Raw genomic sequence first — 13823 nt, forward strand, 5'->3', positions numbered from 1 at the left:
GGAACCAAATACATCCCACATGAATGTCTCCCATCAGTCCAAAATCCTAGGACTTTTCTATTTCTTTTATAAAAATAGCATTCTATACCTGATGACAGATAATATTTGATTTGACTATAGAAAAATCACACATGATTTTTCAAATTTGCTATCAAATATGTTTTGAGAGAGACAATCAAACAAAAATTTGCAGAAACCAAACCGGAATTCATTTCTGGAGCATAAAAAAAACCTGACGCCCACATAAAAAAATGAGAACTAGAAACCGCCGCCGCAGCACACCACACGGCGAAGCCACCACAAATTGGTGCCCGCGGTGCTCCCCGATTACCCACGCGCCGCCGCCCCAGTGCAATGCAGGCGGTAGCGCTCGCGTCGGCTCCGGCCATCTTCTCCTCCGCCTCTGGGCTACCCGGCCGCAGCGCAGCTCCGGCCATCGTCTTCTCCGCTTCCGCTCGGCCCCGCCGCGCCGTCCGGTACGATGTCGCCTCCTCCTCCGCGCCGTCGGCGGCTGGCCCCCTGGCCGCCCGGTGGGCCCATAGGACCATCGTCATCCCGCCGCAGCGCCGCGGCTGCCACCTCATCACCCCCAAGGTGCCTCCGGCCCGCACGCCCCCGCCCTTTCGTCCGTACAGCTTTGAGTGTTCTGTTGGGTGCGGTGAGGGTGCTGTTCTCATTGTTCTTTCTAGTCTGTTGCAGATTGTGAATGAGATAAGGAATGACCTGGCCGAGTTCAAGTGCGGTATGGCGCATCTGTTCGGTATGTATATTAGTGTTTATGTTTTTTAATGATTATATTAGTGTATATATTCATACTTGATGATTTTTTTGTTTTTCTTTCAGCTGGATCATCTTGTTTTGGTAATTTTTGTTGGATCACTGATGACTGATGGAGTATAAATGATTGTTTAGTGATCATAGCATATTACTGTTTGATGAGAAACTGAGAATCGGTGGCACTGTTCGATTTTGTCCATAAGATGTGCGGGGATGTTAGAGGATAAAGCTAGTTTCTGCAGTTGGTCGGTGTTAGCAGTTTTGTTTTGTAACAACTTCGTTGTGAAAATTAAATATGTTGAGAAGATTTGGTAGTTTTAATGATGATTCTTGACTGATGCATGTAAAATTTGTGAGCGGGTTACTTTTCAATAAGTATAGTTTGTAATTTACAGTATATTTTGGCTAGGGAAATTCTGTAGCGACATGCTTTTGTTGGAGCAATGACAATATTTGTTATTCTGATGTGGACCATTATGAGTACTTCTGCAACACACAGAATTTGATGGCATTTATGCCAAAAAGAATTAGGCTTCGTAGGTTTTTGACTTTTATATCCATTCAATTGTAGGAAGGAAAACATCAAAGTATATTCATGTACAATACCATGATCTTGGTATTGAGATGTATTGAGTGTAATGAAATTATGTTCAGTTTATGTATTTACATGGTTTTCTAATTAGAAGAGAGAATAAAAGAAATTTCAGATAACAGATGTACCAACGGAACTTAATATCATATTTGATTAAATTTTAGATATGCTGTTTTAAGTACTAGTATAATGGTCATGCTCTACAGTGCAGCACACAAGCGCTTCGCTGACTATTAATGAGAACTACGACTCAGATGTCCAGGCTGACACTGAAACATTCCTTAGTCGCATTGTTCCGGAGGTGAATGCCGTGATATCTTCTTTTTTATTCTGTTCACAGATGAATAATTAAAATGGTCCCTTTATACATGTTTTTGTTATGACCAGGGTCTATCTGCTCCATGGAGGCACACCATAGAGGGTTAGTTCTTTAGAGCCTCATATGGCTAGTCTTTGGTGTTCCTTGTTACCAAATTATTTTTAATTATACAATTGTGCATATTCTTATTTGAGGATACACGAACAAATATAATTTTACTATTAGTATTTTTTAAAAAAAATATACTCTTGCTTGTTCTGGTATCATTGCATTGTTGAGTAAACTTAACTGTGGCAAACATTGGATCTGCCGTTCCTGTTCTAAAATTCCATTCATTGGATGTGTCTTCTTTGTGTCATGGTTTCTATGGCTGTTTGACAGGCAGAGACTGTACAATACATCATTAAACCACTCACTAATTGTCAGGTTCCATTTGTAGGATCTGACGACATGCCAGCACACATCAAATCCTCAATGTTTGGTTGTGCCCTAACTTATGTGTACCCTCCTTGTCCCTGCCAGTAACTTCTAATGTCTCCAAAATATCAGTAACACTTGGATTATTGCATCAGGATTCTTATCACTAATTGGCGTCTCAACACGGGAACTTGGCAGGTGCACGGAAATATCTAACTTGGCTTAGTATTATAGAGTAACCATCTTAACTGCCTCTTATCTCACTATTTAAGGTTCTGTTTCTAGTTGCACTTATTGAGAATACATGAGAATTTCAGATAAAGAATGTAGTGAAGCGCTATGCATTAGTGTATTCAATTATTATCTACCTATGTTTAATCTGAATTTGAACTTGCCTTTAAGGCCGTGCAGCATGTTATGTTGGAAGTACTAACTGCAATATATTGTCAATATTGGCAGCAGCTAAAACTCAGTGATCAGGGCAATATATTTGGGACATAATCTTGAGCATTCTAATTTTCTAGGGTATATGGCTCTGTGAACATCGAGACTATGCTACTCCTCGCAAGATTGTGATCACACTCAATGGTATCTAACTAAGTGATCAATGTTGAGAGATGGAGATGCAATGTGGCGGTTCTGATGTGTCTTAATCATATGCTTTGAAATTGAAATTTCGCCCCAATTGTGATATGAGTGTAGTGGCAAATCTTATTTGTAATATCATGTCAGTATAAGGGGCATAAAATCTCCTCTTTACGAGCTTCTTCTCAAATTCAGTTTGTTTAATTATCTTGCCACTTATAGGTTTTTCCAGATATGCTGTGACTGTTTACAGAAATGTGCTAGAAACTGTTCTATTTTTAAGGAAAAGTTCAGGACTTCTTATCTTATTCCTGCTCTGTTAACTGTTTACACCAACTTTTATTTTGTTTTATAGGTAAGTGAGTAATTAAGAAAAAAAATAGGGGTAAAAATAATGTTTGGTTGGATCAAATTGGCAAGCCTAATACTGTACAAATGTGAGAAAAATGACCAACATGCTTCCATTGTTGGATGCCTGGAATATCTCGAATTTGACATGGATTGTTGCAAGGAGTGCTGCCGGTACATGGGAGGCGGTCCTGGAGTGTGACCGGTAGATGGCTTTCAGACAGGGCTGCAATCACGGAGGTCGTTGCTGGAGGAGATTTGGTTGAGCACAATAGGAATAGGGACTGGTGATTGAGCAGAAGCTGACGGGCAAGTACGCTAGTGAGGGCTACTTCTTCCAGAACATCCGCGAGAGCCGCTTCCACACCGACGACCCCGACCATGCCCACCTCTTCTTCGTTCCGATCTCCCCACACAAGATGCGTGGCAAGGTCCCTTTCTTTGATAGGCTTCGATTATTGCGTACATTTGTGTGTTTCCATGTTATTTGGATAACCATTGATTAGTGTCGTCATCATTCAATGCTGCTTCTTGATTGGAACCAGTATACTGTATCTCGAATCGTGTTATGATCATGAAACCATGAAAAGAAAGAAATGGAGCTTCGGATACAAGCAGGTATGATTTTGCGATGATCCTTAGGAAACGGCATAGATCAAGTCCTAGAACTCAATAGGAGGACTTGACTCACTCGGATGAGTGATAAATTGAACGATCTTATAATACCAATGTTATGCAGTACTGTAGTCATATGGTTCTCCTGTGTAAATTTAAGGCTTTGTGAGATATAATTCATATATTATCATAGGAGATAACTTAATTCATGTGTCTCATTGTTGCAGTAGAAGTCAGATGTTTTGATTTCCCCTTTTGGGTATTAGATATTATTTTTTTGCATGTAGCGAGTGTATGGATAGGGGTTCTTAATGTTAGGAATAACAACTTGTATTCAATGGTAATCCATGGAGGCAATATATAGAGTACATGAGGGAAACACTAGACTAGCAGATTACCATAATACCCTAGACTATTATACTCTTAACATCTCCCCAAATACAAGGTGTATGCAATAGCGTTGCATTTAAAAGAGGTGACACTAAGTAATAAACTTAGACAAAATAAAACTAATACATCCAAAAACTGTCTCTTTAAAGCTATCATAGAGTGGAGCCTTGGTAATCCTGTCAAAAACGAAGCACATGAATAGAGTCATGATGATGACAACAAAAGAATACCCTTGGTCAAGAATCGCAACAGAGCGACGACGAGTAGGAAGACAAAAAACGAAATTGCCACTGAAGCTAAAAAAAATCAAGATGACAAAAGAATACCCTAGATGAAAAGTAGCAATAAACGTCAAACGAAGTAGTCACAAAAGCTACAGAAAGAGCTAGATGGCATGGTTGCATCAATATTGATGTGAAAGGATTAGCCAATCAAAGATAAATATTTGACTAATCACAAAAGAAAACAACTAATTGACGAAGTAATATGTGGACTCGCACGGTATAGATGAATTTAAAGAGGGACTAAGACTTGGATGGATACAGCAGATGACAACCCTAAGACAAGACATACCGGTACTAGCAAGCGGCAGCAATAGCAACGAAACAAAAGCTAGAAGTATACAGCAGGAGATAAAAGCTAGCAAGCAGTGGCCAACCCATAAAAGAGCAGCAGAGCAGTGCAACCGAGCAGAGCAGCAGCAACCAGCGAGATCCATGAGCTTCGACGGGAGTGGGTGGCCGGCCGGTGAGAAGGTCACCGGCAAGCAAAACTGCTTGGTGACCTTGATGGCGATGAAGAGGCGCAACCCGATGGAGTGAATCCTCCTGCAGTCGATGAAGAGGGTGTTTCAGAGAGAAGCATGATGGAGTGGATCTCGCGGCGACAAAGTGGATCTGACGGAGATGAGTTGGATCCCATTGACCTCAATCCAAACCAAGTCGCTGTTTAATCGGCGGAGAATCGATTGAGATCTAGCAGCAAAGGAGGAGATGACCGGGTCGAGCTCAGTTGCCATTGACAAGTACATGGAGGGGAAGCACGACGGGAAGCTGTCGTCCAATGACGGCAAACAATTCGCCATGCAGCTGAAGAAGCTCCCCGAATTCCCTCTGCGCCGACGCTTGCCATGGAGGAGCCCCCACCGTGGTGATGACGACGCCCGTGAGCTGAAGCGAAAGGTGGGCAAGCGGCTCAGATCTGGTGGAGATGAGCCCGAGCAGAGCCACGACAGTCCGAGCAGGGAGGCAACATGTGTGGAAGGCATATGCAAAGACCGTGGCCGCCAGTCGGTGGATGGACGACGCAGATCAGGCGGCCTGCCCTGGTATTGAAGAGGCAGCGGACCTGGAGAGGACAACAGCTACGGGGCTGGATCCGGCGGAGGAACCGTGTCCAGCGGGGAGCAGCAACCGACAAGGGAGCCGCATCCAGTGGGGAGCGGCACACGACGATTGGGTGACGCAATCCAGGCTACATGATCCGGATCGAGGGCGGGGCGACGTGGAGAAGGCGGTGCGGATGGGGAGCCGCAACGGGGAGGGGGTAGCATGATGGGGAGCCGCTAGACGAAGCTACCAGGCAACAGAAAGCAGCAAATCGGGAAGATGTGGACTAGATGGGACGAATTGCTGCGTCAAAAAAACCGTAATTTTAATACCATGTTAGAAATAGCAACTTGTATTCAATAGAGTACACGAGGACAATATATAGAGTACATGAAGAAAACCCTAGACTAGAAGATTATCATAATACCCTTAGCTATTTTACCCTTAACGGATAAATCTGTTCATCTTAGGCAGCTGCATACATTGCCTTTTCAGTTTTCATATCTTGATTTTTCATGTTTCCATACTGCTCTGATGTTTACAGTTTGGTAGCATCGGGATACGAGTTGACTTATTTTCAAATGTCAGGGTACTTTGCTGTGACTGGAAGCAATTTGACATTGTTAATGCATGTGCCATCTTTAGCTTGCAGGGTACTTCATACGAGAATATGACAATAATAGTTCAGCATTATGTTGAGAGCTTGATAGGCAAGTACCCTTACTGGAACGGACACTTGGAGCTGACCACTTTTTTGTCGCATGCCACGATGTCGGCGTGAGAGCATTCAAAGGGCTTCCCTTCATTGTGAAAAACTCTATTAGAGTGGTGTGTTCAACTGTTCACCGAGCTATAATGTTGGCTACATCCCACACAAGGATGTCGCTCTTCCACAAATATTGCAGCCATTTGCTCTTCCTGCAGGAGGAAATGACATTGAGAACAGGTTGACATGATACTTTCAAGTTTCAACTTGAATTTCCTGCACATTTTTTAAAAAATGTAATGTTCTTTATATGGATTTACCTATACTCTGCAAACTACTGAACCACTTTTTCCTTACTTTTCGAATGGAAACAGGACAATACTTGGTTTCTGGGCTGGCCACTGCAATTCCAAAATAAGAGTGATTTTAGCACGACTTTGGGAGAATGATACAGAGCTTGCTATCAGCAACAACCATATTAACAGAGCCATTGGAGAGTTAGTTTACCAGAAGCAATTTTATTGGACCAAGTTTTGTATATGTCCTGGTGGTTCCCAAGTTAATAGTGCTCGCATATCTGATTCCATCCACTATGGTTGTGCTCCTGGTTAGTATCTATAAGATTTTCATATGCGTGCAAAAGACATTATAAATCATGGTTTCCAATATGTTCTTTTGTAATCGTACTTTTATCATTCCAGTTATTTTGTCAGACTATTATGACCTTACCTTTCAGTGATGTCCTTGACTGGAGGAAGTTTGCAGTTGTACTTGAGGAGTGATACAGGGCCTCTTTGACAGAGCTCGAACTAAAGAATTTTTTGAGTTGGGTATCTCTAGCTCCAAAAATTCATGGAGTTGAAGCTCTGGGTACACTGGGGATGTATAGATGAGCCACATTCTTTTTATTTGAGACTACAAAAATATATTTAAATTACTTTATTTTAGTATACATACTTCAGATCTGAGGTGGAGCTAGGAGCTGAAACCCTGCCAATCCGGACCATATACCAACTTAAGAGTATTTTGAAGTCTATATCACATGAAAGAGTTGGTTGTGTTACACAACTCTCTGGTTAAGGTATATTTATTTTAACAGATTGATACATGAGGACCATCCATTTACTAGTCAGTAGCATCACAACTATCGCTAAAGGAGTAACAATGCTATTTGGTTGAGATTCTATTTGTTTCCATCTGTCCTCTTGACTAGAGAACATCTTGTTATTCTGAAGTTTTGATCTAATAAGTTAGATCAATTAGGTTAGGAGTGATATGGATTCCAGGTTTGGGATCACCTACCAAAGGATCAGAAGAGCATTAAGGGAAGAAAAGAATTAGTTTCCTATTAGATTTCAACATAATTAGTTTCCTTGGATTCGGAATAATCGGATTTCAGGACTGTTAGAGTCATATTCTATCTGTAAGGTAGTACATTTCGGAATAGGTTTAGATTTGGATTTGGAATAGGTATAGGTTTTGGCCTCCATATGGTGTAATCGGCAAGCATAAATTAATCTAAAGTTTAGTCAGAGCCTCGAAGCCCGGGAGATCTAGTTATCTAATAATGAGCATCACCTGTTCACTTGGAGAAGCCTTCAAATTTGATATAGCAGTGTACTAAGAAATCACCTGGAATTGCAGGTCCAGAAGCACTTCGAGTGGCATTCACCTCCCTTCCCGTATGATGCGTTTCACATGGTTATATATGAACCGTGGCCGCGGCATCATGTGGTCAAGTACTAAGTCCAAGATCATCCCCCGATGATTCCAACAGAAATCTGTGACCAACTGACAAGGCAACGTCATGCTTGACCACCTGCTAGTGTACACTGAAGATGCTTGTTTTTGGTTCTCAGAACCCTGTGCAGCTGAACTGATAGGTTTAGCACTGAAGCTTATAACAGCAGACAGCTGTTTGATGAACTATGGAGAATGTTTGCATCAAGGAAATAGGTAGCTGTTAAGCTTGAGCCAGAGTTCTAGTTCTACCCTGTAGATTTTTTTAATACAGAATATCGTTTTTTAATTATGTTTCTCTAGGATTGCTCACCTTGAGTGTCTAGCTTACACATGGTGTGAGATCTGCTTAAGCTTCCTCACTCATATCTTTGTACTCGTTCATGTAAACTAATGCATGATAATGCTGATATGATAGTAGAGATCTGCAAGCTGGATTTGCTCTGACAGAAGCTATGATAATCCATTCTCTTATCCGCCGGCTTATCCCCCCATCTTTAGCTGTTTTTACCTTTACACTGCTATTCTACTGCTGGATCTAGTATTCTAGTTGCACACAACTTATAGCTGTACAACTATAAGTGGAATTTATTTGCTTGTTTTGATTGGTTCTCATCTACCCCAAAATTGGAAGATTGATAGGTCAGTGAGCATCCATGGCCAGTTGGTCAAGGCTGCTATTTGAGTATGCAGCATGCACACCAGCATATGCTCTGCATGTGCAGTATAGCTGAAACATGCTTATGCACTCTCTTACTGTGCTTACTGTTACAGTCCTCTTCTGATCCCTCTGACGCCCTTGACCATTAGTTCATGCTGACCATCTTTAAGAACCTTGTTTCACACGAGTCTTTGAGTCTTGACTGGCCTGTCCCTTGCCTTTTCTAATGTAGCTTGTGACAGAAGCATGTCATTGGGGCGCATGCCACAAACACTTAACCCATCCCTTACGTTTAACCAGTTGTTAACCAGTTGGATTTGGTGGGGTTTAGGATTAAGAAGCTCGCGTTTACTGGTTAAGCTCTGGCAGAATCACGTGCAACGAGGCGAGGGAGCAGAGGAGGGCAGGCCAGCAGAAAAACCCCTGCCACCCGGCCGACACGGCTGTACGCCTGTACGTTATTACCTATATTCTCAAATAGATATGAAATAGATATTCTCAAATGCTTGTAATCAAATTTTAAAAACTTTGATCACTAATATATATAAAATTATTAGAATTTAATATATAAAAATAATAATAATGAAGTTATCATGAAAAATATTTTGACAGTATTTAATTCTTATCAACTTTTATCAAGAGATAGTTGTTAAAAATAATAGTCAAATATATTTGTTAGAGACTATACCGATATACTAAATGAGAAGTAGAACAGAACGGAGATAGTATATACTCAAAGCAACTAAACTCTGCACATCATCCGCAACCCCCACAAAATCTCTCTCTCTCTCCTGTGGTCCTTCTCGAGAGCCATGGCGATGGACGGTAGTATACGAGAAGGCAGCAGCAGCAGCAGCAACAGTGGTCTCGCATTCTCTGGCCACTGCGGAATGCGGAAGAGGGAGGGGAGAGCAGACCTGGGAGGTGGTGGTGGGGCGCTCGTCGTGCCCGTGCACCGCCGCCCCGGGGACACATGTCGGTGGCGTCTAGTGCCTAGAAAAGAAGCATCCCTCGTTGGCCGACTCCGGTGCACCGAACCGGGCAGCCAGAGCAGCGCTGCTCGCCTTTGCCGTTGGATCAAGAATGGTTGCGATTCAGTCCATCAGAACCGTTGGTCATGTGCTCAGATGGGTTTTTTTTTTTTGGATCTAGTGTGCTCAGATGATAACACCACGGAATTCACTGAGATTGGTAATCCGCTTGCAATTTACTCGAGCCAATCAACCATCTGAACACGAGAGGTCAAGAGCAAGATACACAAGAAAATGCATGACTCTGTAACAATCGCAAATTCACAATCACAAAACGAAGGATTAGTAGGTTAGTTTCACAAAACCGCCAAAATTAGTGACACAAATCTACAAACCCTACAACACAACACAAGCTTTGGCATTAGTGATTGGCGCTATCATCATTCCTTGTAGCAAAATTATTGCAATTAGTAACAAACACTACAAGGTCAAAGTTCTCAAGGAATGGCGCCGGAACTGGTCGACGCGCCGGTCGTCGGCGCCGCTGTTCTCTCGAGCACCATCACCGCGTCCCTCATGGCGGGCCGCTTGCTCGGCGCCATGGCGCAGCAGGCGAAGGCGAGCTTGAAGCTGGCCAGCAGCGCGTCCTCCCTGCCGTCAGCCTCGCCGCGGAGCGTGGGGTCGGCCATCCGAAGCACGCGGCCCCGCTCCTCGGCGACCAGGCCGGCGTGCCACTGGCACAGCTCCACCTCGGAGTAGACCCGCCCGGAGAGCAGCTCCAGGAGCACCATGCCGAAGGAGTACACGTCCCATTTCGCGTTGGGCCGCAGGTTCTTGAGGCACTCGGGCGCCTGGTACGGCGGCGGGGCGCCCGCGGCCGACGACATCGCCGACCCGCATGGGCTCGCGCCGGGGCCGGTCATCTGGGACAGGTCAGGGAGGCTGCTCGTCGAGTGCATGGACCGCTTGCTCCCGAACAGCCGCGCCGACGTGCCGGCGCGGTGCGCGGCCGCCTCGCCGGACAGCAGCCGGTCCAGCCCGAGGTCGCCGATCCACGGCTCCATGTCGGCGCCCAGCAGGATGTTGCTCGGCTTCAGGTTGCCGTGCACGCCCTTCTTCTCGTGGATGTACGCCAGGCTGCGTGCCACGCCGCGCGCGATCCGCAGCCGCGCCTCCAGGCTCAGGTGCAGCGGCGACGACGCCCCGAACCGCCCTGCAGATGCAGCGAAATCGACCGGTCATCACCACACGAACAACCATGCATCTCCTCGATCGAAACAATGTAGTGCATTATGCAGAGTGATTTGCAAGTGCTCAAGCAGCCAAGTACACTTTCAGATTTTTGCTTGACTTGTAGGTGAACAGTACTACGAGTACCAAAAAATCATGACGATTTCCGGCAAATTTGCAATGACAATGATTTGTGTGATCAATGACAAATTGTGTGTGCCATTGCTACCTATGACCGGTACGATTAAGCTCTAGTCAGTACTACTAATGTGCTTTTAAGCTGCAGCACAGTACAATCGGTAAAGGTGCCATCTTTACGAAGGACTCATGCCGTTGCAGCCAAAGGCTCCAACTTTGCAAACGATTCAAGCTAGAGATTATCAGCTATACAAATAAACCACTAGTTCAGTTAAGATGTCAGTGTCAAATTTAGTAACTTTCTAATGCAAATGGTGTCAAATTTAGTAACTTTCCAATGCTAACGGTGTCAAAATTTGAATGTCAACTTACTCTAAAAAAAATAAAAATTGAATGTCAACTTAATGAAATTTAGTCAAGTAGGTACAAGGAATGCATGGTGTGAAGAGGTAGAGGAACTTACTGCTGAATGCGATGTTGGCGAGGCTACCATTGGGGGCGTAGTCATGGATGAGGAGCTTCTCGTCGGCGCCCCAGTAGAAGCCGCGGAGCCGGAGAATGTTGGGATGCCGGAACCGCGCGATGGCGCGCACCTGGGCCTCGAAGTCCTTGAGCTTGTCGGCGCCGCCGCTCTCGCCGATGCGCCGGACAGCGAGCGCAGTGCCGTCAGCGAGGACGGCCTTGTACACGATGCTCGATCCGGTGGCGCCGAGGATGTAGGCCGACGCCTTGAGCAGCGTCTCCATCTCGAGCACGCCGTCGCCGTCGACTGTAACCAGCGTCGCCGGCGCGGGGCGCGCCTGCTGCTGGGGCTGATTGTGCTTCTTGCTGCCGTGGTCCTGCGGGGTGGTCCGACCGATGAGGCTTTCTCTCTTCTTGCGGTCCTCGCCGTCGTCGGACTCGCCGTCCGACGACATCGAGCACTCGGAGCTGTCCGAGCTGTCGTTCCTGCGGCCAATGCAGCACCCCGTCGATGTGGATGCCTTCTCTTCTTTGCCTCCGGCGATATCTAGCATCTTGACCCCGCCGTGGATTTCCCGCGTGCTCTTCTGCTGCAGCGGCGTCGGGTCTTGCTGCCGCCGCTGCCGCCTCTTCTTCCTGACGTGGTAAGCGTACAAGAACAGCATGAAGAGGAGCCCGACGCCGGCAATGTCTCCGGCAACGATGGCGACGATCGCGGCGGGGCGAAGCTTCTCCTGCCCGCGCGGCTCCTGGGGCTGCCCGTCGGCGCCCGGCGGAGTGCGAGCAGGTTTCTTGGGGATGGCCGCGAAGGCCGGCGGCGAGTCGGTGGCGTTCGGCGGGTTCGACAGCGACGACGGGATCGAGCACGCCTGCTTCAGCGGCGGCCCGCACAGCTCCGGGTTGCCCTCGTACGCCGCCGGCGGTTGCACGGCGAACGGCCCGGCCTGGGGGATCGCGCCGGTGAAGTTGTTGTGTGACAAATCCACCGTCGCGTTCGCCGGGACGACGGCAGACAGCTCGGTCGGCAGAGCGCCGGTGAGGTTGTTCAACGAGACGTTAAAGAGCCGGAGACGACTCCCGCCGAAATCCGACGGGAGGGAGCCGTTGAAGTTGTTGGCGCTCAAGTCGACGAGCTCTAACGCCCCCAGCCCCCCGATGGGGAGCTCGCCGGCGAGGTAGTTGTTCGCGAGCCCCAGCACGGCGAGGCTCGGCAGCCTGCACAGCGCGGCGGGGAGGTGCCCGGAGAGCGCATTGTCCGAGAGGTTGAGCTCCTGGAGACTGCGCGTGTACACCGACCCCTCCGGGAGGTCGCCGGAGATGCCATTCCCCACGAGCGAGAGCACCCGGAGCTCGGACGCGCTGAGCAGCGTGGCGGGAAGGCTGCCGTTGAGGCTGTTCCCGGAGAGGTCGAGGTGGCGCAGGTGCTCGACGCGGCCGAGGTCGGCTGGCAGCGTCCCCGAGAGCTGCGCGTTGGGCAGCACGAGGCTAATCACCCGCGACACCGTCGCCGCCGCCAGGGACGCGTTGAGGCCGAGGCCCCCCACCAACGCGGTGCCGTTCGACGCGGTAAAAGCGAAGGCCGTCGTGTTGCCGTCGCCGGACGCCGACGTCACGTTCACCGCCGCGGCGTCCGCCTGCTGGAACCCGGCGCACACGACGCCGTTCCACCCGCACGGCGCCGGGTCGTTGTAGCTCCACCCGGCGAGCGCGCCCAGCGGGTCCGCGGTGACCGCGTTCTTGAACGACATGAGCAGCACCCCGTCGGCATTGAGCCCGCACGCGCCGCCGCACAGCAAGACGAAGAGCAACAACCATACCACCCCAGCCACAGCGCCGCCCCTCCTCCCCTCCATGGACGCCGCCCGAGCTACCTAAACGCTCAGCACCCACGGCGACATGACTGGCCTCTTCTTGACCGCCGGCACAGCAACCGTTGGCCCGACCCGGCCGGCCGCAGCTCTCAAGACCCCACACCCCTCGCGGCCAGAGGCAGCAGAGGCGGAGACGCAAGCGTTGCAGGAGCAGAGGAGCAGTGGGAGGTTGGCAATGGCATGTCAGGCCGGGGCAGCCTCGGTGGAGCGGAATAAAGAAGCCAAGCGCGGATGGGTGGTGTGGCCGCACAAAAAGCACTCCAAACCGGGACGTGCACACACCGGTTATCTAGGATGTGCTTTGAGATTTGAAAGTGTTTCTCACCAAAATGTCTTCCACATCGATGACAGATCTGCTATTACACATGTGAGCTATAAATTTTTTTGAAAAGTATGATTATCTCATGGGAACAAACATATATAAAATTAAAATATTAAAAAACGAAAGTACAGACATCTTATAGAACAAACAAATAAAAAAACGGAACATTAAAAAAATCCAGAAGTGCGGTTATACTATCGGAACAAACGTATAAAAAACCAAAATATTTATTATCATAAAAAAATCAAAAAAAGTATGACCGATAAAATTGTAAAACTACTTATCTTATCGGAATATGGTTGTATCAATAGGTACACTTACAAATCTACCATTTTAAATATTTTTTTAGTT

At 47.1% G+C, this 13823-nt stretch overlaps 2 protein-coding genes across 13 annotated transcripts; one reads left to right on the forward strand and one right to left on the reverse strand.

The window, feature by feature from the left end:
* Positions 1 to 257: 257 nt before the first annotated feature.
* Positions 258 to 8291, forward strand: LOC133927082 (uncharacterized). Of its 12 annotated transcripts, none has more exons than XM_062373359.1 (10): positions 258 to 594; positions 700 to 760; positions 844 to 861; positions 1576 to 1670; positions 1757 to 1790; positions 2128 to 2182; positions 2261 to 2303; positions 2630 to 6317; positions 6452 to 7158; positions 7722 to 8291. In XM_062373359.1, exons 1-8 carry the CDS (start codon positions 355 to 357, stop codon positions 2699 to 2701), a joined length of 618 nt encoding a protein of 205 aa, XP_062229343.1. In that variant the 5' UTR covers positions 258 to 354; the 3' UTR covers positions 2702 to 6317; positions 6452 to 7158; positions 7722 to 8291. The 12 variants fall into 12 exon arrangements, with proteins under 12 accessions (XP_062229343.1, XP_062229344.1, XP_062229345.1 ...); XM_062373360.1 differs by having other exon boundaries at positions 2630 to 3469; positions 6017 to 6317; positions 6452 to 8291; XM_062373361.1 differs by having other exon boundaries at positions 2630 to 3469; positions 6024 to 6317; positions 6452 to 8291.
* A 1508-nt stretch (positions 8292 to 9799) lies between these two features.
* Positions 9800 to 13488, reverse strand: LOC133927084 (probable LRR receptor-like serine/threonine-protein kinase At4g37250). Its single transcript, XM_062373371.1, has 2 exons — positions 11281 to 13488; positions 9800 to 10662 (listed from the first exon to the last, which is right to left on the reverse strand). Exons 1-2 carry the CDS (start codon positions 13130 to 13132, stop codon positions 9947 to 9949), a joined length of 2568 nt encoding a protein of 855 aa, XP_062229355.1. The 5' UTR covers positions 13133 to 13488; the 3' UTR covers positions 9800 to 9946.
* Between the last annotated feature and the right edge of the window lie 335 nt (positions 13489 to 13823).

This window comes from Phragmites australis, chromosome 8 (assembly GCF_958298935.1).
Source record: "Phragmites australis chromosome 8, lpPhrAust1.1, whole genome shotgun sequence".
NCBI lineage: Eukaryota > Viridiplantae > Streptophyta > Magnoliopsida > Poales > Poaceae > Phragmites > Phragmites australis.

Coding starts and splice junctions, on each gene's coding strand:
- LOC133927082 (XM_062373358.1), top strand. CDS start 355: ATGCAGGCGGTAGCGCTCGCGTCGGCTCCGGCCATCTTCTCCTCCGCC. Junction 2,183..2,260: donor ATGTTTGGTTGTGCCCTAAC/TTATGTGTACCC, acceptor TTATTGCATCAG/GATTCTTATCACTAATTGGC. Junction 2,304..2,629: donor TCAACACGGGAACTTGGCAG/GTGCACGGAAAT, acceptor CTAATTTTCTAG/GGTATATGGCTCTGTGAACA.
- LOC133927084 (XM_062373371.1), bottom strand. CDS start 13,132: ATGGAGGGGAGGAGGGGCGGCGCTGTGGCTGGGGTGGTATGGTTGTTG. Junction 10,663..11,280: donor CGCCAACATCGCATTCAGCA/GTAAGTTCCTCT, acceptor CTGCATCTGCAG/GGCGGTTCGGGGCGTCGTCG.